The sequence below is a fragment of the Sus scrofa genome, chromosome 10 (genome assembly GCF_054392235.1).
Source record: "Sus scrofa isolate SSC_HxYL_T2T_F1_AM1 chromosome 10, Sscrofa_HxYL_maternal_Yorkshire_Landrace_v2.0, whole genome shotgun sequence".
Classification (NCBI taxonomy): Eukaryota; Metazoa; Chordata; class Mammalia; order Artiodactyla; family Suidae; genus Sus; species Sus scrofa.
The window spans coordinates 86975098-87002718 of record NC_139392.1 but is presented as its reverse complement, the minus strand read 5'-3'; the positions used below and the strand labels follow the sequence as shown (position 1 = coordinate 87002718).

Here is a 27621-nt window from a genome sequence, read left to right as displayed (position 1 = left end):
TAAAAGAGAAGAGGATTATATAAATTATTCTCCTACCTCCGAATAAATAATGCAAGAGGCTCTTTACAGCAGGAAAAACACTGCTGCAGTAGACATGTCATAACCTCTCTTCCCTCTTCATACCTTGTAATAAAATGATAAGCTTCTAATTTGTGGCTTAAAAACAGTAATAATGAGGCGTGTTAGCAATTATGTCATTACCCAATCCTCTCCAGATACCGCAATATATCAGAAGAGCAAAGCACACATGATAATTCAAACTCCTTTTTCAGAGCTGCTCCTTAGGGCGATACTTGCAAAAATCTCTAAGTGCCTAAAAGTGCTCCGACTGTTCGACCTGACGACGTTCCTACCTTCCTTCAGTCTGGCCGCCTTCTGCCTGGATGGTGTCACCAGCTCCTTCACAATCTGCAAGACTTGGATCATTGCTAGTTACCGAGCCAAAGGCTCCAGCAGCTTCCTCCAGAAATCCAACAGGTTTCATCACCAAGAGCTCACCGCATCTCTGCCTCCAGGAGGCTCAGCACCAACGCAAATCAACTTAGAGAAAGAAATGCTCTGCTTAGCCAGCTATCCAGGAAGGCTCGGGAGCAGTTAATAGGAAACAACGAAAGGATGGGCTGGAGCTTCCTGAAATGATGGGTTCGAAGAGACTTCGGCCCACGTGAAGAGCACCATCCTCGAAGGCCAAGACGTCGGACTTGCGGAGCATTAACTAGCCACAAACAAAGCAGAGTGAAGCGTGGTCGCCTCAGCCACTGAGTGCCCTGGGAACACCTCCGCCCAGAGGTCTCGACGGGCAAAATAAAGTGCCACGCGATCGGTCCTCAGAGAGGGGATCACAGATGCTGTGCGCAAGTTTTCAAAAACACACGCAGAAAAGCAGTCAACCAAAATCCCCTGCGCTGTCAAAGCCTTGATACTTCTTTCCAATTTCTCACACATCTCATATGTGCAACACAGAAAATAAAATGTGGATAAAAATACAACTCTATCTTGCTAACTTCAAGCTCCCAGATCTGCATAGAAGATATGGTACCTCAGAAAACACCCTATGAATTCCTTGCCTTCCTCCCCACGCAGCCCCCTGACGTTCCAGCCCTTGAAGAGACGTCTCAGTCCTGCTGCCCACTAGCAATGCCCTGAGGGGCTGGCGATTCTCTGGCCTCACCGCCACAGGCACGGGCCAGAGAATTTCAAATCAAATATAACCACTGTTTCTGCCTTATGATTTTTAACAGCCAAGGTGCAACCACGCTCAATTAATATTTAATACCTCTGTTCCATGTTCTATTTACCACACAGCAGCCCTTTAAAGAAAACCTACAGAGGTAATTACAAGAGAAAAGCGACCTCCAGGTTAATATGGTTAAATGTTACATTTACTAAATTGATTCTCCACCAGTGATTTGTTCCTCTCACTGTACTGGGGACTTTCCTCTCCTAGTTTTCTTTCCTTTGCATTTATTATTTTGATTTTCTTCATGTATTGTAAAATAATGGATCCCAGAGCAAATCAAAGGCCTTTGCCTCTACCCAGTTAAAAGCTTACTTGTTATTTTCCCATTTTTTCAATTGGACAACTGAGGTGCACAACGAATCAACCACGGTTGGAAGTAAACCAACCATAACGCAAAGGCTTCCACTTTCTATGACACCAAGGCACTTCTATAAAAACATACAGCTCTGAAATTCAGGGTGAAGTTTTCAGTTCTTCAAAGCAGAGGAGCTATAACATGTGCATATACATCTACCCATCATTTATTCTCCGTATGGGTGTTAATTTAAGACATAAGGGCTACAAATCCATGACAGTGAGAAAATGGTTGCAGGTCTACCCAAGGCAAGAGTTCAGATGGGTCAAAAGCTAAGTTTTAAACCTCAAATCAAAACTCTGTTTTTTGGAGTTCCTGCTGTGGCACAGTGGAAATGAATCCAACCAGGAACCATGAGGTTGCAGGTTTGATCCCTGGCCTCTCTCAGTGGGTTAAGGATCTGGCATTGCCATGAGCTGCAGTGTAGGTCGATGCGGCTCAGATCCTGCATTGCTGGGGCTATGGTGTAGGCCAGCAGCTGTAGCTCTGATTCGACCCCTAGACCAGGAACCTCCATATGCCACGAGTGCGGCCCTAAAAAAAGAAAAAAGAAAACCCAAAAAACTCTGCTTTTCAGTTAATCTCTCTGAAGGCTCAAGACAAACCAACATTTAAGTCAAGTTCTCCTAATTCTTTCTATCCCTTGCCCCATTCGCTAGGGCAGCCCTGGACATGAAATGGTGCTAAAAACCTACTGGCTTTACTTTCCAGTTCGTTGTATGCCCAGCGCCTGAGAAATTACTTCCATTTTTCTGGGGGTGTGGGGGGGATGTTTTTGAAAAGTACTTTCTGTGAGCTTTGCTTGTTCTATTTTCCTCTTTCCATGCAAGGAAGGGGATAAACAGGACACCACCCTCTCAGTCAAGTCTACCCTCCGTGTCTGATTGGCAAGGAGAGGACTATCTGTATTCATGTTTCCAAAAATTTCAATTATCATCACCCCGAGCTCAGTGGTATCGGTAGTGGTTCTGAAAATGAAAATGATGTAACAATCAGCTTGAACACACTGGTTCACCACTGTCAGGCCTTAACTCATGCTAAACAACCAAAAGCTTTTTTCTTGTTTCTCTCATATTCTTCTCATGTTTTTTTTTCACACGCTGCATCAGTAAAAATATCTGAGCACATATTCTTTTTTTTTTTTTTTTCCCACTGTACAGCAAGGGGGTCAGGTTATCCTTACATGTATACATTACAATTACATTTTTTCCCCCACCCTTTGTTCTGTTGCAACATGAGTATCTAGACATAGTTCTCAATGCTATTCAGAAGGATCTCCTTGTAAATCTATTCTAAGTTGTGTCTGATAAGCCCAAAATATATGGAACTGAGCTATACTCTAAAATGTCAAGAACATGAAAGTCAAAGACAGAATGAGGAACAATTACAGATTGAAGAGTCAGGATAACTAACGGAATACACAATCACAAATTAGATATTGGACCAGAAAGGGATGGGGGAAAAGATAGAACACTTTGAGACACCTGGTAAAATCTGAATACAATCTATTGACTATCACCGTTAATTTCCTGACTATGACCAGTCCATGGTGGTTATGCAATAGAACATCCTGGATTATGGAAAATACACTCTAAAGTACTAACGGTTTACTCTCTAATGGTTCCAACAAAATAATTTTTATTAGAATGAGAAAGCAAATTGGCAAAGTGTTAACATTCAGGAAATCTAGGTAAGAGACTATAGGAGAACTGTTTGTTACTCTTGTAACCTTTTCCTAAGTCTGGAACTATTTCAGAATAAAAAAATTCTGACTACATATTTTAACATATGTATTATTTGTTTGTTTTAAAAGGGTATTTATGTATGTTTAAATCATATGAAACAGTACGTGAAAATGGTGAGATAAATAATCACACATTGGTATATATGCTGTTTCAGTTAACTCTGTGTATGTACATACAGAGAGAGAGAGTTAACTATGTACAATGCGCCTATATTTGCACACACACATAAGCATCCTCACACTTACCTCCTCATCCCGTAGGTCATCCTGAACCCTCCTAGAATGCACATCTGGAAGGGACACTTTCCTCTGGGGTCACTCTGGCCTGGGCAGTCGTAATTAATTCTGCTGCTAAAATTACCTGCTGGAGGAGATGCCCGCGGCAGAGGTCCTCCACTCCCATCCCCTTCACACAATCTCCTTTCTCCCACCTTTCAGGAAAAAGGCCAACCCTCACCCACCTTACTATGGGGCAGAGCTCCAAAGAGTAAAAATGTGGGAGGTGATAATTCAACAATTCCTTTGATCAGGGAACAATAAGTAACATGAGCCATTTCCACTCATCGAGACAAGAGTTTCTAGTGAATAATTATCAAAATTTATCACGTTTGTTGTTTTGACCAACTGTTTTTGGATAAAATTCTGTGAGGAAAGTGGAATGAATGTATAACTTCAGAAAAAAGGCAAGTTTGCTAAAGCTCTAGCTACTACGGAACAGCCTGTTCATTTTTTAGATAGATGTCATTGGGCATCAAAGCACTTTGATGTTTTTTCTGCTTTGTGCATGTGTGTGTGTTTTAGGGCCGCACCCACAGAATATGGAGGGTCCCAGGCTCTGGGCCATATCAGAGCTGTAGCCACTGGCCTATGCCAGAGCCACACCACCACCAGATCTGAGCTGCGTCTGAGACCTACACCGGAGCTCACGGCGATGCTGGATCCCTAACCCACTGACCGAGGCCAGAGACAGCACCTGCAGTCCCCATGGATTCTAGTCAGGATCACTTCCACCGAGCCACAATGGGACTCCGCACTGTGATGCTTAAACCCACTGGACACACTTGTAAGAGGGATGTAACAGCTTTGTCTACTTAATATTTTTCTTTATTGGGCCTCTGGCACAAATAATTGCTTTAATCATAGTCCTTAGCTCGTATTGGTTCGTGTGTGGCCCAGTTTTACTACCTACTCAATTATTTTACTATTTTTAATAATAAACACCACAGGAGTTCCCGTCGTGGCGCAGTGGTTGACGAATCCGACTAGGAACCATAAGGTTTCGGGTTCGGTCCCTGCCCTTGCTCAGTGGGTTAACGATCCGGCGTTGCCGTGAGCTGTGGTGTAGGTTGCAGACGCGGCTCGGATCCCATGTTGCTGTGGCTCTGGCGTAGGCTGGTGGCTACAGCTCCGATTCAACCCCTAGCCTGGGAATCTCCATATGCCGCGGGAGCGGCCCAAGAAATAGCAAAAAGACAAAAAAAAAATAAAAATAAAAAAATAAACACCACAAAGCGAACAAAACACCAAAACGGAAACTGGGACTTTAACAGTAAACTACATTTAACCTGCAGTCCCCCAACCACCAACCCATCCCCCTGCATCAGCCCAAAGTAAGAGTCATCCTGAACCCAGCAGTAATCATTCCAACATTTCCTTTAATTCCATCTGTATGTTAATTAAAGACACACACAACCTTTGTGTTGCCATACTTAATAATACTGTGTTATGAACTTAATAAAAAGGGTATCAAATTTTATATGACATTTTGGATATTTTATTCTTTCTTAAAAGTAATTCTACTACATTCTAGACCAATGGTTATTGGTCTAGACATGCACTGAAATTACCTAGGAAGTTTTTAAAAGTATGGTGCCTGGATCCACCCACAGGGATTCTGACTTTGTTGTCCTAGAGTGCAGCCTGAATCTCCTAAATTTTAAAAGCACCCCTACCTCTCGGCAATGATCTGAACATTCAGACAAGGTTAAGGACCACTATTCTAGAAGAATGACACAGGAAAAGTTAACTATATGTGGATAAGTAAACATGAAAAGTACAAAATATTATGATTGCCTTACTGCCATTTATTTAAATGGATACGAGGGGAAAGAAAGAGATAGGTGTATGGAGAAAAAATATGAAAATATTATCAATGACTTTTCCTCAATGGTGGAATTATACATTTTTTATGGTCTTCTTTAGCTATGCTTTTTTACAGAGAACATATTTTACTACTTTTTTTAAAAGGAACTATATTTTGGTTTTTTAAAAATCCACATCATCTCACCAAAAAAGATACACAGAATAGAATAAGCATAGGAAAAGAGTCTCAACATCCTATGTTATTACAGAATTTCAAATAAAGACAACAATGAGATACTACTACATATCTATTAGAATGGCTTAAAATCCAGAACACTGACACCACCAAATGCTGACAAGGATGTGGAGCAACAGGAACTCTCATTCACAGCTGGTGGGAATGCAAAATGGTAGAGCCACGGTGGAAGGCACTTTGGCAGTTTCTTACCAAACTAAGTATACTAATAATCCTAACGTGATCTAGCAACTGTGCTCCCTGATATTTACCCAAATGAGTTGAAAACTTGGGTCCACACAAAAACTTTGATATGCATAATCTCCAAAATGTTTTTCAATAGGTGAATTCTGGATAAACAAGCTATGGTACACCCAGGCAATGAAATACTATTCGGCAATAAAAGGAAACGTGCTATCAAGCATAAAAAAACAGAGAAGGATCTTAAATGCATACTGCTAAGTGGAAGAAGCCCAGCTGAATAAGCTACATAGTGTATGATTCCAACCACATGACATTCTGGGAAACACAAAATCGTGGAGACAATAAAACGATCGGAAGTTCCCAGAATGTGGGGGAGAGGGAGAGAAGGACGAGCACGTGGAGCATAGGGAATGTTTAGGGCAGTGAAACTTCTCTGCAGGACACGGCAACGGCAGATACAGGTCACGATACATCTGTCAAAACCCATGGAACGTACAACCCAAAGAGTGAACCCTGATGTCAACTGTGGACTTTCGTCAACAGTAACGCTTTAATACCGGCTCGTCAATGGCAGCGAACGCACCACACTGACGTGAAGTGTTCATCGCTGGGGACACCAGGAGGCGAGGGAGTATTCTGAGGGGCTCTAAGGGCAACTCTTGGTACTTTCCGCTCAATTCTTCTGTAAACCTGAAACTGTTCTGAAGAAAAAGAGTCTTCTTAAAAAATTACAGGAGTGCCTGTTGTGGCTCAGCAGATTAAGAATTCGACTAGAATTCATGAGGATATGGGCTCACTCAGTGGGTTAAGGATCCAGCGTTGCCGTGAGCTGTGGGGTAGGTCGCAGATGCAGCTCAGATCCCGAGTTGCTGTGGCTGTGGTGTAGGCTGGTGGCTACACCTCCGATTGGACCCCTAGCCTGGGAACCTCCATATGCTGCAGGCAGGACCATTAAAAAAAAAATTACAGGAGTTCCCGTCGTGGTGCAGCAGTTAACGAATCCGACTAGGAAGCATGAGGTTGCGGGTTCGATCCCTATTCGATCCCTGGCCTTGCTCAGTGGGTTAAGGATCTGGCGTTGCCATGAGCTGTGGTGTAGGTTGCAGACGCGGCTTGGATCCCGAGTTGCTGTGGCTCTGGTGTAGGCCGGAGGCTACAGCTCCAATTGGACCCTTAGCCTGGGAACCTCCATATGCCGTGGGAGTGGCCCAAGAAATGGCAGAAAAAGACAAAAAAAAAAAAAAAAATTACAAAGAAAATGTATACTTAATCTATATCCCACTCTTCAGACTTTATCTTAAAAACCAGGATAAATCCAAAGAGGACAGAGTTAACAGGAGAGAGAGTGCTGAAAACAAAAATCCTACCTGCCTGCATACATGAGAGCTCCATGGAGCCTGGAGGACAAGAAATACCACAGCTGCCCTGGCAATGGGCTGCGGGAAACAGTCGTGAGCTATTTCTTTTTTTAACAAAACAATTTGTACCTCAACCTGGTTTCCTACATGTGTATTTTTGTTCTACACAGCCATACCCAAACCACTAAGTTTTGGCTAAGCCCCCAAACCGCTGATTTACTTTTCGTCCGCGTCACTTCCAGATCCAGCATTCCCAGAGCGGCCCCAAGGGGCAAGGCTGGGAGGGAACACGAAAGACACAGGGACAAAGACAGAGAACGCAGCAGTCTCCGTGCGAATCCCATATGGACATTTCAACGTGTGATGTTTTCCTTTCTCCAAATGAAAACGCAAGGCAAAAATCAACTGCCTTCAGATGAAAAGGGATCAAGGACAGGAAATGCATGACAAACGATAGGAAGAAAATATAGCTCAGCAGAGGAAAGAGCTCTTTTCCCACCATCCCTCCCTCACCGAAGAGGAAGGAGAAGAGGAAGGAGAGGAGGAAGAGGAGGAGGGGAAGAAGAAAAGGGAGGGAGGGAGAACGAGACAGAATGGGATCCCGGCGGCACTGCTTCTCTCATCCATGAACACGTGCACTGGAGCTTCTTTTTTGGCCCCAAGTGAAAAGTACAATGGAATCCAGATATCCTAAAGGAGAACTGAACTGTTGACAATACACAGCGCTAGGAACACTTGAAGTCAACTCCTTAGACTCCTAAAGAATTACACACTAATTTACAAGGTCTCCGCTTGCTTCTTGTCAATTTACATCTTACTAGTTTTTCTTATTACAAAAAGAATGCATGTTCACTAGAAAATAAGTATCCAAAAATAAGCTCAAAGAAAATAAAAATCTCTCTTAGGCTCACTCCACAGAGATAAGGACTACAACAACCTTATAGACTTACTCATGTACTTTCTGGTTGCTAATTTTACAAAAATGAAGTTAACAGTATGCATAGTCTTTTGGAATTGATATGCGTTTTTACACTTCAGAATACTGCATCCATGTCTTTTTCATTAATGAGACACAGACAAGGATATCTGCACTGTGCTCTAGCCACAATTTTAGATCAAATGAGTAACAACCCAGCCTCTTTTCATTCTTGGCAGTGATTCAGATTTTTTTCTACCCACTTTTCAGAAAACTTCTTTGGTTTTCCTGGAAATACATTCAGAATTAAACTACTGTCATTTTTTTTCAGAACATGTAGACAAATGAGAATATAAAAAAAATGTGAAAGGCCATACTCCCTGTGACAAAAATAATCTAAGTATTCAAGCTGTCAATCGGCCTGCAGACAGAAACAGACTACTGAACACTAAACTACAATCCCACTCTGCCTGGTATCCTCTTGAGTTAATACAGCAGTTAATACACTTCTTTGTCATTCTACTTTGATTTTAAGGGTGCAATGCAATCACTTTGTTCTAGAATTTTGAAAATCAATCTCTTTAAACTCATCAATATAAAATACAATAAAACATGTTATTAAAAATAAAAGTTGTACTTTTTTTCCATACCTAAAATCTATACCATTTTCTGACCAAATAGTGTTCAGGTACTTTTATTGTAATTCCCAATAATTCACAGTGGGTATTTTGTCAAAAACTAATCAACCATCTTCACAGATTTTTTTCACAAAAAAAAAGTAACACGAAACTAAGAAGGTATGAAGATAAATGCCCCAAAATTGTAGGATGTGGAGAGCACCTCAGAATACGTGTTTATGGATAAGAACATGATTCTTCTTTCAGATGATCTCAGTGCATATTAGATACAATAACTGTTTATGAACAAAATATCTGTATTAATGTAATTAAGTTAGCAGTTCTTTCAAAACCAGTTTTTAAAAACTCATTTTGCCTAAAAAAGCAGCCAAGAAACTTCTCAACTCTGTAGCTCAATGGAAACTGTCATTAAATCTGTGCAAAACAGGCTTCACAAACTCAGGAAATACAATATATTATCCTGAAATATCTTCACAACATCCAGAAACTGGTAATGCACTGACTGTATACCATAAGTGCATGCTAAAGGCAACAGAAGTGTGCTCAACCGTACAGAATGTATTAAGCACTTAGTATGAATGTACCATGACCAGTAGGTACCTAGTAGGTACACTATGCCAGTTGCTGGTTATGGCAGGGCTGGTCAATTTCCTTCCATTCTTCCAAGAGAAACTGGCACTAAACACATAATTACACAATTCTTGAATTACAATTGGGGTAACTACTGCAAGTAAGTATCTGATGACTGGAGCATGTGCCCTTACATGGAAAAACATCATGAATTAAAAGCCATACAAAGTACATTATAACTTAACATATTCTAATTTCTGAATTACATTTCAAATTTTTCTTTTTTTTTTTTCTTTTTTTGGGCCGCACCCATGGCATATGGAAGTTTCCAGGCTAGGGGCCAAATTGCAGCTACAGCTGCCAGCCTAAACCACAGCCACACCAGATCCAAGCTGCATCTGAGACCTACACCACAGCTCACAGGAACACTGGATCCTTAACACACTGAGCGGAGCCACAGATCGAACCCACATGCTCATGGATACTAGTAGGGTTTGTTACCGCTGAGCCACAAAGGGAACTCCACATTTCAAAATTTTAAAGCAAGCTTCCCTCTGTGTAGAAATGACCTCACTTTTGATTTTCCCAAGCCACATGCAGATGAATGCCCAGATATGAAAGGAAAAGAGATTTTCTAGCCACAATAAGGAAATTTACATAGGACTATGTTCAAAAGCAAGAACTCAAAACACAGCATCCAGGCAATCGGACCTAGCCCAGATTCCAGCAAAGCTATGAAATAACATGATTAGCTTTAAAAAAAAAAATCATTTGTTACCATTAAAAAACACATATTAAAATCACTTGAGTCTGTTTATCCCTCAAAACAAATCATAACTCAATCCAGAATAAATCATAATTCAATATGACATCACATTTAAGATCAAATGTTCCTATGTGGACATACATATATTAATATAAAAATATAAAAACATAGGTATTTCTGTAGAACTCACAAAAGTGCTTGTGTACATAAACACAGAAGTTCCTTTAACACTCAAAGAGATCTTTCCACATTTTCTCCTCAATATAAAATCTGAAATCACCGTAACAGATTCATCACAACAGGGAAGCAAGGCCACCAGCAGAGTCTGGGAGAGAACAGCACATTAGGCAAAACTGATCTGCAGCACCTATCATTCTCCACTCTTCCTGCTTTTCTAAAGCCTTTCTCTACCTCTGCCTTTTCTGTATAGTACCCCTTCTCTCCTCTCTGACCATCATGAAATCAGCCATGTCCCCAAAGAAATAAATAAAATCCCAATAAACACACAAAAACTATATTTTTTCATCATAAATTTTTAGAGAGGCAAAAAGCATCATCTGAGGTTAAAAATCTGTGATTTTTCAATAAGCATTTTGAAAGAAAAGACTATTTTAGAAGGACATAATGCAAGAGAAAATATAAAAATATAAGCAGTGAGCACCAAAAAAAAAAAAAAAGTTCTCCTAACAATGAGATACCACCTCACCTCATCACCCATCAGGATGGCTGCTATCAAAAAAAAAGAGAGAGAGAAAAAGAAAAAACAAATGTTGGCAAGGATATAGAGAAATTCCAACTCTTGTACAAGGCAAAATGGTACGGCTATGACATAAAACAGTACGGCAGTTCCTCAGAAAATTAAACACAGAATTATCATATGATCCAGCAATTTCATTTCTGGGTATATACTCAAAAGAACAGAAAGCAGGATCTCAAAGAGCTATCTGTATACCTATGTTCAAAGTATCATTAGTCATGACAGCCAAAAGATGATGCAAACCAAGTGTCCGCTGATGGATGAATGGATAAACAAACTGTGGGAATCCATGTAGTAGAATATTAATCAACTTTAAAAAGGAAAATTCTGACACATGCTATCATATGGATGAACTTCGAGGACATCATGCTAAATGAAATAAGTGTCACTAAAAGACAAATACTGTATCAGCATCCCTACATGAGGTACCTAGAGAGTCGAATTCACAGGGACAGAAAGTAGAGAGGTGACTGCCAAGGGATGGGGGGAGGGGAACACGAAGCGGTTTTATTGAGTACAGCGATTCAGCTTTGCACGATGAACAGTTCGAGAAATCCGCTGCACAACAACGTGAATATGCTGAACAACACTGAACTTACACTTTAAAATGGTTAAAATGGTAAATTTCACATTATGTATATTTTACCATAATTTTTTTGAAAGCTATCCTTTAAAAATCAAATATGCAACTGAAAGCAACTTTATAATGTCATTTTGAGCCTACTACTAAGGTAGTCACAATGAAACTAACAGCCTTGTACACCAATTACCAGAATCACTAATAAATTGATGCAGTCTTTTAAGAAATATAGGAAGACATAGGCAAAAACACTTCAATACAATAAATCTAGCCTAAGGAATTAATCATAGTTGAGGGTTTTTTTTTAAGAAAAAGGTCAAAGTCACCAATGGTATTCATTTTGCAAACATTTTTCTTTTAAATTGAGCATCCTAAATAACCAAAAAACAGGGAAATAGTTAAGTTACTATGCAGCATTCCTTTAATTATAAGTTCTAATTATAAAAAAACGACTGTGGAAATATAACTGTCTAATCACAATTCAGTGTTGGAAATCTAAATATAAAACTGCATATACATCAGGAACCCGATTATGTAAAATATATATACTATCTAAATATAAAAATTATATAAAAACATATACTATCTAAACAATGCTAGAGGGCCATGTGCAAAAAAGCAGGATTACCAATGACTTCCCCCCATTTCCAAATGTATCTGTTTTAATGTTATGGTTATACTTTAAAACAACACCACCAACAAGATGAGACTGGAGGAGTTCCCATTGTGGCATAGCGGAAACGAATCTGACTAGGAACCATAAGGTTGCAGGTTCGATCCCTGGCCTCGCTCAGTGGGCTAAGGATCTGGTGTTGCTGAGATGGGATTAAGATGGCGGAACAGGAGGACTGGAGCTCAACTTCTCTCATAAAAACAACAAAATTCACAACTAAAGGCTGAGCAATCTTCAACCAAATGGACTGGAAACCTTCAAAAAGATATCCTACTCCAGAAGACACAGAAGAGGCCACATCAAGAGGTAGGAGGGGCGATTACCAGATATAAGCAACCCCATACCTCCCGGGTGGGAAGCCCCACAGACAAGCCCCACAGAAAAGTAACTGGTTCACAGAGACGCACCTACAGGAGTGAGAGTTCTGAGCCCCACATCAAACTCCCCATGTATCGGAATCTGGCACGGGGAGAAAGAGCCCCAGAGCATCTGGCATCGAAGGCCAGTGGGGCTTGTGCGCAGGAGCTCCACGGGACTGGGGGAGACGGAGACCCCATTCTTAAAAGGCGCACACAGACTTTCACGTGCACTGGGTCCCAGGGCAAAGCTAAGTCTCCACAGACATCTGGATCAAACCTGACTGCAGTTCTTGGAGGACCTCCTGGGAAATCAGGGGTGAATACGGCTTGCTGTGAGGGAAGAACATTGGAAGCAAAGCTCTCGGGAATATTCAGCAGGGAATATTCAGCAGCACGCCTTTCTCTGGAGGGGGCCATTTTGGGAAAATCTGGCCCCTCCCATCAGCGCTGAGAAGCCTCAGGCCAAACTACAATCCAGGTGGGATCACAGCCCTGCCCCTCAGTAAACAGGCTGCCTAAAGACCCCCCAGGCACACAGCCGCCTCTAATCTCATCCAGAGACAAAGCCCCACCCACCAGAGGGATAGGAATCAGCTCCACCTACCAGTGGGCAGGCATCAGCCCCTCCCATCAGGAAACCTACAGCAAGCCCCCCACCAACCTCAGCCACAAAGGCGGACAGACACCAGAAGTAAGAGAAGCTACAACTCCATTATCTGTAAAAAGGTCACCACATCAAAAACCTATAAAAATGAAAAGACAAAGAACTATAACTCAGATGAGGGAAAAAGGAAAAACCCCAGAAAATCAGCTAAGTGATCAGGATTCTGAGCCTCCAGAAAAAAGACTTTAGACTGTTGATGCTGAAGATGATGCAAGACATTGGAAATAAACTGAAGGCAAAGATGGATAACTTACAGGAAACACTGAGCAAAGAGATACAAGATATCAAACTTAAGCAAGAAGAGATGCAAAACACAATAACCGAAATAAATTCACTAGAAGCAGCTAACAGCAGAATACAGGAGGCAGAAGAACAAATAAGCGAGGTGGAAGACAGATGAGAGGAAATTACAGATGTGGAACAGAAAAGAGAAAAAAGATTGAAAACAAATGAAGAGAGTCTCAGAGAACTCTGGGACAACATTAAACACACCAGCATCATATTATGGGGTGCCAGAAGGAGAAGAGAGAGAGAAGGGAAAGAATCCAGCGTTGCTGTGAGCTGTGGTGTAAGTCACAGACGTGGCTCGGATCTGGTGTTGCTGTGGCTGTGGTGTAGGCCAGCGGCTGCAGCTGGGAATTGACCCCTAGTCTGGGAACCTCCATTTGCCGCGGGTGTGGCCCTAAAAAGACTAATGACGAAAACAAAAAAGAGAGAGGAGATTGGAGAAGATGAAGAAAACAGATTCGTTTAGATGAGATTAGGTGAAATTAGGTATAAAACGGAAGCCACAGTAGGATGTTTATCTAAAGTTACCAACTTAGTCTCCTCCAACTATCCGCTTTGGCGCTTTGGCGAATGCTGAATTTTCCTTCATCTCTTAATCTCATCCTCTCCACTCCAGTCTTCACTCACGCTGTTCCTTCTGTTTAGAACCCTCTCCCTTTCCCTCCTCACTTAAGCAGGGTGGTCTTCCTGTGGAGAGGGTCCCTCCATCCTGCAGACGCCTGCCTTTCCGTCTTGTATGAACAACCCTTGCTACCTTGGCAAGAGCTGTCTCCCCGCCTGGTTCTCTGCCCTACAAGGCCAGGGACCCTGACGGGCTTGTTCTCGTCTCTGTCCTCAACCACCGACACAGCAGCAGTGCACAGGAAGGTGCTCGTTAAACACCTGTGAGTACTAAAATACAAACACTATTAGCAGTGACTCCAAATCACAGAAAAATTCGTTTCAAAATCAGACTCAAACACCACTCTCAAAACGTTTTAAGAAATTAACTGATAGCATCATGTATCTCGACACTGTCTAAAAAAACAAGATTTGAATCTCTTACATTCTGCAATATTCCAAGTTAATTTTCTAGCTTCCCATATACCTTTCAACTATTAAACTTTTAAGAGTTGTAACTATAGATGGTAAGTATCCTGACATTTCACATTAAAATCTAATATAACCCATAAATCTCTAAAATCTAATGAGAATCAGAGTCTTAATATGTTCATTTATTTTATTTTTAGCTAAAGAAAATTTATTAGAACAAAGACAAAGAAGCACCAGGTTATGAGACAGGCTAATCTTTACTGGAGCAATCTCAATTTATATATGAAGAGCTGCAGCAGGTTTACTGCTATTAAAACAAAACAAAACAAAACAAAAACAACAACAACTACACTTTGTGCCTTCACAGTACCTGTTCAAGCATCTTGAGATTTTTGTCAGTATAATGCAATACAGAAATTATACAGAAAGGAATTTCTCAACAAAGGCCAAATGTCTCTTTTCAAGGTCATCTCATATTCTAGAAAATATTTCGTTACCATTTTTCTCAAGCCTTTGTGATAAAAACCAAAAGGGAAACTAGTAAAACAGAACAATAAATTCTGTTCTTATGAAAGAAATTTGAATCCTATTTCAATTAAAGAAGAAATGGAGGCATTCCTACTGTGGCACAGTGGGTTAAGAATCCGACTACAGCAGCTCCGGTCACTGTGGCAGCGTGGGTTCAACACCCTGCCAGGCACAGTGGGTTAAAGGATCTGGAGTTGCCTCAGATGGGGTGCAGGTTGCAGCTGCAGCTCAGATTCAGTCCCTGGCCCAGGAATTTCCCTAAGTCACGAGTACAGCCATTAAAAAAAGAAGAAGGAGGAGGAGAACGAGAAGAAGAAAAAAGAGTGAAATCTTCTTTGAAAGAACCAAATGGGAAGGCCATCGAGAGAGCACCATGCCACCCGCCTGTCCGTTCCAGACAGGCTTCCTGAGTCACACATGCCAGGTGAGGGGGTCGGTAAGGAGCCCTAGGAGAGCCCTAAGCTGAGGGGCACTCTGCCAAAGAACTGGGCTGCAGTCCTCTAAAACACCACACCATGTAAGATAAAGAACATCTGAGGAACCTTCCAGCTGAGAGGAGACTAGAGACCTAACAACTAAACCCCAAGTGTGAATGACACTCGCCTGGACCCTGCACTGGTCAGAACTGCCACAAAGGACATTATTGGGGAAACTGTCAACAATGAGATAAGCATTACAGGCCATAAAAAGAGAATTTATCTATTTAAGAACTTTACTGTGGTCCAGTAAGGGAACATCCTTGTTCTCCAGAAGCACACCCTGAAATACAAATGCAGCAGGTTATTCACAACTGACGCTCAGATGGTTCCAAAAGAAAGAATATACATCTTTAAGCACATATTCAGAAATTTAAAAATAAAATAAAGAATTGGTGCCACAGAAAAAATAAAGTTGGACTGGGCAGGAAGGAAAGAGAATTTCATGCTATCAGAGGAAGAATTTCATCTGCTGAGACCGATACACATTAACCAGAAGAAATAAACTTAAGGAAAACTACAGGCCTGGAGGTTGTTACTGTCGATCAGAATGCCGCTCACCAGTGAGCTACAAAAGCCTCTGTTTTCAGTTGGACTAAGATCTCTACTGGCTAACAATTTTTATAGCACATTTTAGGGGAAAAGAAAGTTCCCACTGTGGCTCAGTGGGTTAAAAATCCAATCAGTATCCATGAGGATGTGAGTTTGATCCCTGGCTTCGCTCAGTGGGTTAAGGATCCGGCGTTGCCGCAAGCTGTGGCACAGGTTGTAGATGCAGCTCAGATACCACCTCTAGCCTGGGAACTTCCATATGTTGCAGGTGCCCTAAAAAAAGAGCAAAAGAAAAGAAAGTCAAGATTCCACTTATAATACAAATAAACATTTTAAAGTAGCTTTCTTAAATGCAAAGTTACTACTAAAAAACCACTTGAGATCCAAGTTTCTTGTGACAAAGTCAGATTGTGTGCCTAAAGTATTGGGACAGAGTTTTTTCTCCTCTCCTGGCAAAGTTTCTTATACTTAGAGGTACATATACCTGTAAGCGTGAGGTTGCGTTAACGGTGTACGGCTGATTTGTTTAAAACCACAATGACTCCACTGCCTCCGTGGGTGGAGATCCGGACCCTGTGCATCCTCCAGGGCAATGGAGAAGCATCCTCCCCAATGCAAAAGAAAGACTGTGTACAGACACACTTCCTTGTTAGCTGGCAGTATGGAAACTCCCTTTCGTATAGCTTCTAGGCTACCACCAGAAACAGTTTTTTATAATAAAGCATTCTGATGAAATATATTGAGGAATCATATTCTAACAGTCTGCATCAATCATGTGACTGACTGTCTTACTGCAGTTAAAACAATAAATTCAGGAGTTCCCGTGGTGGCGCAGTGGTTAACGAATCCGACTAGGAACCATGAGGTCGCGGGTTCGGTCCCTGCCCTTGCTCAGTGGGTTAACGATCCGGCGTTGCCGTGAGCTGTGGTGTAGGTTGCAGACGCGGCTCGGATCCCGCGTTGCTGTGGCTCTGGTGTAGGCTGGTGGCTACAGCTCCGATTCGACCCCTAGCCTGGGAACCTCCATATGCCACGGGAGCAGCCCAAGAAATAGCAACAACAACAACAACAACAAAAAAGAGACGAAAAGACAAAAAGACAAAAACAATAAATTCAAGCAAGTTTGAAAATCAAATTCAAACTGTGTTGTGCCGTCAACTGTCACAAGCAAACAGGTTTGCAACGTTCTTCCAACACTGGTCACACCCAGGTCCTCCTCGCTCACACGTGATCTACAGCTACAGATCACAAAAGGAAGCACAAGAACATTATTTCCTAAGGAAAATACTCAAGTTGCCTTGTAAGTATGTAAGTTTACATAAAAACTAATACATAGATACATGGCTTTTCAAATTTCTCTTCAGTTATTCTGCCTTACTTTGCATTTATTTAGAACATAACAAGGCTAACCAGTGACGAAACCAAACACAGGACTTCACTGTGTAAATGTCAAAAGCTTTTACTAATGCAGTCAATAGAAATTCCATTTCTCGAGTTCCCGTCATGGTGCAGGGGTTAATGAATCTGACTAGGAGCCATGAGGTTGGAGGTTCGATCCCTGGCCTTGCCCAGTGGGTTAAGGATCTGGCGCTGCCATGAGCTGTGGTATAGGTTGCAGACATGGCTCGGATCCCGCGTTGCTGTGGCTCCGGCAGAGGCCAGCAGCTACAGCTCCAATTCGACCCCTAGCCTGGGAACTTCCATGTGCCACAGGGAGCTGCCCTAGAAAAGACAAAAAGACAAACTAAAAAATTCCATTTCTATTCCACTCTTCTAGAATCTGAAACAGGCAACTGTGGGAGCTCCCATTGTGGCCCAGCAGTTAACAAACCCGACTAGCATCCCTGGCCTCACTCAGTGAGTTAAGGATCCTGTGTTGCCGTGAGCCATGGCATAGGTCAAAGACGGCTCGGGTCTCAAGTTGCTGTGGCTGTGGTGTGGGCTGGCGGCTACCGCTCCGATGGGACCCTTAGCCTGGGAACCATAAAAAGACAAAAAAATAAAAGTAAAAAGACACTGTGACTCCAAATGCCGCACGACTTAATCTAAGATCAGTGTCTGACCAGAATCTTTTTACATCCCACAGAATCGGCTAAGTGCTTATGAGGAAGGAAAACTGCTGCAACTCCAGGGCCAAGAGCTGCTACCATCCGTCTACACAGCGACCCCTCCTGGGAACCTGAAGAAGACTCAACCCACTGCAAATTTTCATTTCCATTTGCCCTCCTAGCTTCTGCCCCACAATCATGATACAAATACATACAACGTTTCCTTTTCCAAAAAACGAACTAATGGCTGAGTGCTTGGAGCCTGAAAGGGGAGACAGCGAAGAGGAACTGGGAAGATGGTTTCACTCTTTTCTTGACCCTCTAGCCAAAGGCTTTAAAGAGAAGCTAGAAAGAATCATTTGATAATCACTTGTCTAACTGCAAAAAAAGAAAAAAAGATGTAACACCAAAACACTATTTGAGATCAGTTTTGAAGGACGAAGAGCCAGGCTAGGAAATTTTTAATATCAATTTCTCACATTTGGGAAACGAGAAGACAACTATACAATGACATCCACCCATACACACTGAGAGGCTCAAATTCCCGTAATAGAAGGTCTGTTTGACCTAAAGCAAAAAGCGATAATATAAAGCTTTCCAGACACTACGTTTTTAAAAAAGAGAATGTTAATTACACCTAGATTTACCAGTTACAGACAATATGACAAACATCACTACTAAGTTGTGCTTTCCACTATGTCTTCTGATAAATGAGAAATACTAAAAGTCATACTATAACATTTTCACATACAAAGTCAGTTTTTAGAGAAGTTAATGTAAAAAAGGTATGAAATTTTTCAAACTAGTACATCAGTTCTAATAAAATGGGATTCGAGGGAAAAAATGTAAAAACCAAACTCTATTTTCTGAAATTAATTTCCTCTACAAGGAGATTTCTCTCAAGATTTTGTTAAATGCAGACATGACATTATTTAAAGGCAATTCAACTTAAATTTTAATTCTGACCAACTTCTTAGGTAAACAGCTGTTTCCTAAACAGGATGAGTATCTGGATAGGCTATTGCTGTGGAGAGAAGTTTAGACCAATACTTAGGGAAAGTCTTATCTTACTTGTTCTGTGATTTTTCTACTTATTTTTTAGTTCTTTTTTTTTTTTTTCTAGTTAATAAGACTCAGAAGAATCCTGATGCCACAATTCAGGGATTCGGTAATCTACTCAATTATTTACATGATCTGCTCTAACAAATGCTGAACAAACTGCCCTTCACCTCGGCATCGACTCAGTCTACAGCTCCAATGAGTGACAATATTTATTCCCACTCTTACTAGAAGCCACAAATAAACTACATCCCAAATGATTCACTGCCATTATCTTTTTCCTCAGATTAAAAAGAAATATTCACATCCAGGAGTGACCTCAAAAAACTCACTCCACTATTCAGGCCAAAGGGCAGCATCAAACACTCCAACACAACCGATTCACTCCCGGATTGCCCACTCAACATCCAAAAAGACTCTCTTAGGAAATATTTCATGTAATTATCTACGGAGCAAAACTTTTTCAAAGAAAGTGAGGTAATACAGAAGTGAAGAATAGAAATTTTAAATACAGTGGATAAGCTTTATTTAACTTAAAACTTGGGAAAAGAAAAATAAGTAGTACCCTAAATTAACATTTTTTTTGTTTGTTTTCTGAGGTTTTGGCTTTTTAAAAACATATTCCACCAAAATAATCATCTAGAAATTGTTGAACACCCGTCTTTAAACAAACTACTCTTGTTATATTTCCATTAAAGATCTAAAAATCCATTTTAGGAGTTCCCAAGTGGCGTAGTGGAAGCGAATCTGATTAGTATCCATGAGCATGCAGGTTCGATCCCTGGCCTCACTCAGTGAGTTAGGGATCTGGCGCTGCTGTGAGCTGTGGTGTAGGTCACAGACAGGGCTTGGATCCCAAGTTGCTGTGGCTGTGGTACAGCTGTAGCTCTGATTCAACCCCTAGCCTGGGAACTTCCATATGCTGCAGATGCAACCCTAAAAAGCAAAAAACAAACAAATGAACAAAAAAATCCATTTCAAATTACAGCCACACTTTAAATATAACAACTTAATTTCATCTGTGACACCACCCACTAAAACAAAACTTTTAACAAATCTGATAAATGCTAAACATTGCTAAATATGCAATATAGGAGTTCCCGTCATGGGTCAGTGGTTAACGAATCTGACTAGGAACCATAAGGTAGCGGGTTTGATCGCTGGCCTTGCTCAGTGGGTTAACGATCCGGTGTTGCTGTGAGCTGTGGTGTAGGTCACAGACGCGGCTCGGATCCCGCATTGCACTGGCTCTGGCGTAGGCTGGCAGGTACAGCTCTGATGACCCCTAGCCTGGGAACCTCCATATGCCACAGGAGCGGCCCAATAAAATGGCAAAAAGATTAAAAAAAAAGTAAAAAATAAAAATATGCAATATAAAAATTAAGAGCAATTTAAGAACTAAAAATCAAAAGGCTTTTTGTAGACTGCAATAAAGTTAACAACCCACAATGAAATGCACAAGATCATAGCAGCACCTTATTTCCCACAAAAATAAGTATTCTTTTTTCATTTTTATTTTAAAAAGTTATTTTTCAAAGTTCTTTTTTTATATATATATAAAAGTCTACACTAAAAGCTGAAAAACATCTTAAAGCATTTAACATGTTTTCTAGGCCTTCTAGCTAGGGGCATCTAAACTCGCAGGTCAGAATGTACAGAAACTGATCTCCTGCGCTGGCCTCAGGTGTCAGAGCCGGTTGCCTCCAGGCCCCAAACATCTCCAGCAGTTTATTTCACCTGCTGTATGACGAATACCATGTTCTATGTGGTTCATGACATGGGAAGGGTTAGGAAATCCTACAGAGAGAAATTCACCCAGACATACAAGTATGCAACCTTTCCTCTAATTGCTAAAGAAATAATTTTTTTAAAAAATTACTTACCCATCAATCTCATCCAAATCTAGGTTTAGAAATTCTGGCTAGATTTTAATGAACTATTTTTTAACCTGTACCACGCTTCTCTAATTTTTTTTTTAAATAGGAACTCTGATATACTCAAGTTCGCTTCCACCTTGATGAAAACTTACAACCCCAGAAGCTGCAGCCTAACACAGACCATGACAACACGCCCTAGCCTAGAGTCAGTTGCCTTGACAATCAAGAACGACATCTGGAGTTCCCGTCGTGGCGCAGTGGTTAACGAATCCCACTAGGAACCATGAGGTTGCGGGTTCGGTCCCTGCCCTTGCTCAGTGGGTTAACGATCCGGCGTTGCCGTGAGCTGTGGTGTAGGTCGCAGACTCGGCTCGGATCCTGCATTGCTGTGGCTCTGGCGGAGGCTAGTGGCTGCAGCTCCAATTCGACCCCTTGCCTGGGAACCTCCATATGCCGCGGGAGTGGCCCAAAGAAATAGCAAAAAAGACAAAAAAAAAACAAAAAAAAAAAGACATCTGTCACCAGAGAAAACCAAGTTGGCCAGAAAAAGAAACTTCACTCCAAGTTGACTTCTTTTTATTTAGGGCCCCACCCACGGCATATGGAAGTTTCCAGGCCAGGGGATGAATAAGTGCTGTAGCTGCCAGCCTAGGCCACAGCCAAGCAACACAGGATCTGAGCTGCGTCTGCGACCTACACCACAGCTCACGGCAACACCAGATCCCCAACCCACTAAGTGAGGCCAGGGATCGAACTGAGTCCTCAAGGATCCTAGTCGGATTCGTTTCTGCTGAGCCACCACAGGAACTCCCCCAGGTTTACTTCAAAAGGAGCAAGGAAAGAGCCGAAACCTAAGAACAAAGCTAGAAAAGGCAAGTACTGCCTGTCACCAATCTTTTTAACTTACATCTAACAAAAATATCTCTCTGTCAGAGTAATTTTTCCTGAATAAAATCTCAGGTTGCTCCCCTAACTGAAGTTCTTCAGTGGCTCTCAAGCCCCGCAGAATAAAGTCCAAACTTCCTGAAATGCAGGTGACCTGGTCTCGATTTCATCTCCTCCAACTCGACCTCTCACAGCCTCCTTCCCCAGCACCATATTCCAGAACGTTCAACCACTCGGTAACAGGTGTGCTCAAGCCTTCATGCCTTTCTCACACTGCTCCCCTGCTTCAATGCCTGTGCCACACGCACGTGTGTGCATGCACACACCCTCTCTTTCATGGAAGCAGCTCAAATTTCACCTAAAAATAATGACACAAGCAACAGCTACCACATGCTAACGAAGGACGTCGCTGCGCGACACTCAAATCCGTGCGCTGCTTTACTGAGCATCTACTGGGTGCCAGGAGGAATGTTTAACCCTAGGAATAAAAATCCTTGCCCCCAAGGAGTTTACAGATTGAAGAGAAGAGTGAGGAGGCCAGTGGTTTTCACAGAGTGTGACGGCTTCTAGAATGAGGCAGGCAGAGGGTTCTAGAGAAGTAGCAAGGGGCCCACCTTGCGAGTGAAGCGGTGCCCAGGTGAAGGGGGGAACCCTGCAGCCAGGAAACTAGGCAGAAACTGATTTTTTTCAAATCCTAAATGTGCAGTACGGACTTGGGATTTACTGTAACCCCAATGGTTAAACCCCCAAGGGCGCTGGTCATTCTGGGCAGCCCCCCTTTCCACACAACGAACACAAAGAAATTACAGATAAAATATGAAGGCAAACGACCACAATGACATGCCTGTACCCCCAAACACGGTGAACACCTCTGTGGATGAGAAGTCTAACGGGAACACAAAGTGTGAGCCAAGCTGAAGCCAGGAGGCCTGCTGGGCTCCGGGACCCAGAGCAGGAAAAGGCGGCAGGGAGCTCTTGCCGCGGGGTTAACTACGGGTCCTTCCAACAGGGAAACGAGGGCTCCACGCGAAGCAGGGTCAGCAGCCAGGCTCTTGGCGTCAAACCAGGGGCTGGGTGGCACTCTTCCTTGCCTGTGAACCTAGACTAAAAAAGACTTCTGCTGACGGCACTGAGGCTGCGGCTTAGGCAGCAGCTGACCTAATGCCAGCTGACTCAGTGACCAAATCTGTGACATCCCCGACGTCACCAAGGGGCCAGGGCTCTGACCTACTAACACAAGGCCTGATTCTGACTGGAAACTCCAAAGCCAGGCAGACAACAGCAAATCTGTCTGACCAGCAGAAAGAGAGAGACATATACACGCACAAAGGAAAAAGGAAAAAAACTCCTATTAGAAAGTGCCTGCAAAATTATAGAACATGATGAAAATACCAATAATATCAAGAACCACAACATAAATTCACTGCAGACGAAACACAGAAATCATCAAATGATCTGAAAAAAGACTTTAAAATAAGAATGACCCTCAAACAGAAAAAGAAATAACAAAAGAAGCAAAAACAATTTTTTTTAAATTCAAGCAAGCAGAAGTGAGAAATCAACTAGTGGATATAAAAAAGAACCAATTAAAATCTTGCAAATGAAGTATAACCACTGTAACTTACAAATAAAAGACTGACTGTGGTTCAGATACTCATTGCCCTCATTATCAGCGCCTCCCCTCACCCCCGCCCCCCATGCTCACAGGGCTCTGAGGTTAAAACGCTTAGTTTTCAGGAGCATTCCATCTTTACCAGAGTTGGCATGTTACACTAAACAAACATTCTCACCAAATTTCTTAAGAATGGAGCTGAAATAGCAAAAGCTGTTTCTTCCTTAGTAATCTGGCAACATTTTGATTATTCAAGGCACGTCACAGAAAAAGTAACCCAATGTAAATCTCTAAAACCAAAGACCACTTCTTAGAGTATTTTTACAGTATTTCTTACAGTATTTTCACTCAGGTGCATAATAACCAACAGCTTCATTTACACTGTTACCAACTGCCTCGTTATTTAAACTGATGAGAAAAGCTACTCTATTCATATTATAAAGTAAATATAAGTGATATGAATAATAACCGGTAAAAAAAATTTTAACTCTCTAATATTATATTCCAGTAAAGAAATGCTCACTCATCCCAAAGTTTCCACAATCAAAATATCTGTACTCTGAAAGTGTAGCAAAACTGTCTTAGGACCCCAGTTAGGACAGAAACCTTCTTCCTCACTCTGTAACAGTAGGCAGTTAACACAAAATAATAAAATCCGGTTCTGTTCACAAGCAGAAGTAGAAAGGAATGACAGAAAATATGATGTATGTTGCTCCCTTACAACTGAGAAGATAAAATCAACAGCAAAAGGTAAGTCTATAGGATAGATTTGGTTCCTTGCTCCATCAAAGACAATTATGAAAAAAATGTTTTGCTTAAATGTATCAAGCCAAGTTACACAATGATTAAATTTTGCACAATAAAATCCCTGCTAATTATGGTTAACTGCAATTTTTCCTCTTCATATTTCTAAAGAGTCATTTTCCAGTGACTGGCCAGTAGAAAATTTTAGATGATAGAACTAAACCAGCCAAGCAGCTACTGACACAGATACCCTCACCACATCTGAGTTCTTAGAGTAAATCAAACATCAGAAGGTATCTCCCTGTATAGACAGAGATAAGTGCACAGTTACCAGGGTTGAACCAGGTTATCCAATCCCTGATGAAGTCACACAATTCAACTCATCCAGTAACAGATTCTTTTTCTTTTTTTATGTACAACACTGCACATGCTCCTGAGAGCCCAAAAAGAAACAAGAACACTCACCCATGGCTGGAGGTGGCTCTGTCTGTGGTCCGGATCAGGTACCAAACCCAAATCTGCTGTCCAGCGTTTCTCAGAGGAATACATGTCCTGGTCAGAAAACAAAGAGAAAGAAATCCTATTTCCTAAAGGTCCGTAGTTAAAGTTATCTAAAAGGAAATAAAAATAATTTATATACAAAGAGTTTCTATTTCCAAAAGAACCCCATCATCTAAACATAAAAAATTACCAGTCAATCTTTGGAACACGGTGGTTCCATTCATGTTTTCCTTTTTCTGTGAGAAGTCACCTCAAAAGCAAATAGTAAGTAGCAAGTAATTGCCATGCAGGAACTTATTCACCGGTGCCTTTTGTCTTCGTCCCCCGCTCCACCCCCTGCCACTCCCACATAAAGTCAAGGGAAGAAAACTCTGCATCTTGGGTGGGTTGCTCACGTCACACCTGCTGAATATATTCTGACTGCATGGAGATGCTTATATTCATAAACGCCATCAAATAACGATTACCAAAGGTATTGCTATAGACTTCCCCCAATAACGGCCATTTTCCTCATTCTAAAAGTAACATGATTTCATTGTTTCAAAAAATTGGAAACGACAGCAAAGTTGCGAAGAAAAAATTGTCTCTCAACATGATGCTGCCACATCCACCCAATCGTTTGGGGCATGTTTCCTTTCCAGGAATTTTTTGTATTTTTTTTTCCTTTTTCAGCCACACCTGCAGCACATGGAAGTTCCCAGGGCAGGAACTGAATCCAAGCTGCAGCTGCGACCTACGCCACAGCTGCAGCAACACCAGATCCTTAACCCACTGCGCTGGGCTGGGGATCATCAAACCAGTGCCTCCAGAGACAAGCTGGATCATTAACCCACTGTGCCACAGCGGGAACTCCAATATGTATTTTCAAAACATATTTTACAAATACTACAGAAAAAATGTTGTATTTAGTTCTTTTCAGTTGAGAATCATCACCCTGTATTACTATAAATACAAACTTATGTATTACTATAAATACAAACTTAACCCTTTGCTGAGACTTACATTATAAACCTTCCTCTCTTGATAATATATTAAAGAAAATGAGGCATAAATTAATACTAATGCTACATTTAAACATAACCATGGATGTATAAATGCCTCACAAAAATCTAATATTTGAAATTCCACAAATAAGGTAACATCAGATTTGATACAAAATCTACCCTTGTGTTTCCTTCATAGAGCTGATAAGCTACTTCTTGCAATCACAAGGGATTATTTTCTAAATCAATAAATCAATTAAGAAAATAGCATAATTAATACTAAGAACCTCTGCTTCTGAAACAGATTTAAAGTTTGGGAAACTTTTTTTTTTTTTTTTGTCTTTTTGCCATTTCTTGGGCTGCTCCAGCAGCATATGGAGGTTCCCAGGCTAGGGGTCGAATCGGAGCTGCAGCCACCGGCCTACGGCAGAGCCACAGCAACGCGGGATCCGAGCCGCATCTGCGACCTACACCACAGCTCACGGCAACGCCGCATCCTTAACCCACTGAGCGAGGCCAGGGTTCGAACCCGCAACCTCATGGTTCCTAGTGGGATTCGTTAACCACTGCGCCACGACGGGAACTCCTGGGAAACATTTTTTGAAGAAATAATGCTCCCCCCATCTAGAAAACATCTTCACTCATTCTGCGTATTATACACATGAAGCATAAATTTACAAAATGAAAACTCTGTAGACACAGCATGGCTCACACGCTGTAATTAGCAGTAGCACATAATCATAGTTCTGCCACGTAATCACCTGACACCCAGCCCACATGCCCTTTACCTCCGCAGCGGACACCATTAGACAATGTTCATTTCCAGATAACTCAATTACCCCAAAGAAAATGAGACGGTATGTGGAAATTCTAAAACAACATATAATCCACACGTTAATTTTAGAACATGGGAAGGTTTCCTACAATGAATACAGTTTCTCACTGGCACTTCACTGACTCTTATTAGATTTGTTTTCCCTCCCAGGAAACCACAAGGAGGAACATGCTGCCCCGTGGAGCAGGCCAGCAGCTGAAGGATGGCCTAGGAAGACCAGCCCACGGAACAAATAAACAGACGGACGACCCACTTACAGTTCACCTGCACCTGTAGAGTCTGGTCTCTATGCCCAGGGACTCTTCTCTTTGTTCATCTTTATATGAAAGTTTTTTTATCTTAAATTTAAAATTCCTAAGTGGCAACATCAAAGCACTTTGTACTGAGCCTGAGCCATGCACCCCTCCTACCCATAATCATAAATTGGCAAATGACTACTTACTCAAGGATTGACGTTCCTAAGACATCAAGAGTTTTCTCAACACTAAAAATAGTAACCTCAAAAACACCAGGATAATAAAACTTATCAACACCGGATTCACAGCCTTCCGTCTGAGGTGACGAATATACCTGACCAATTCGCAACAGGACGCGAGTTGGAATTAATGTCATGGAATAGTTCTTAGAAACATATTTTCACGTGTGTTATACCTGAAGTCACCTGTTCAAGACCATTTACACTAATCACAGCTTTGAAAGGCAGACCCTGCGTGTACGTTCGAAGTAGGTGGTCCGCCAATGCTTCTCAGCAATGAGACAAACTAGGCGGTCTACCAACGCTTCTCAGCAATGAGACACCTGATAAAATTTTCAGATTCCCTCGCTCCTCCCCTAAATGCCTGGACCTAAAAAGAAGAAAGAGAAAAATCTTAACTTGGTTTTTTTCACACACCATCTATGAGGGAAAGAGTACTATGTCTCAAATCCACAATTTCACGTAAAAGGCATTATTGCAAAATCTGACCTTTTAACTCATTTTCCAGGAACTTGAGCTGCTGCTATTTATATTCTCAGCATGAGAATTTATACTCAAGTTAACCTACTATGGGTTCTTTCAACA

At 41.6% G+C, this 27621-nt stretch overlaps 1 protein-coding gene across 11 annotated transcripts in view; it reads right to left on the bottom strand.

Annotated features, from left to right (window-relative positions):
• The window catches only part of USP6NL (USP6 N-terminal like), a 152655-nt gene that overhangs the window by 110336 nt on the left and 14698 nt on the right, over positions 1–27621 (bottom strand). For 8 of the 11 annotated variants that reach the window (XM_084980521.1, XM_084980533.1, XM_021064995.2 and 5 more), the window contains exon 2: positions 24708–24794. The exons of 2 other annotated variants lie outside the window; for them this stretch is intronic. Coding sequence is in view for 6 of the 9 variants with exons in the window: in XM_021064995.2 (XP_020920654.2) it covers positions 24708–24711 (4 nt within the window). In the remaining 3 variants the exon portion in view is untranslated. Of the gene's footprint in view, positions 1–353; positions 478–24707; positions 24795–27621 lie in introns of those variants that run through there. One more of the 11 variants, XM_084980520.1, reaches the window with a different exon arrangement.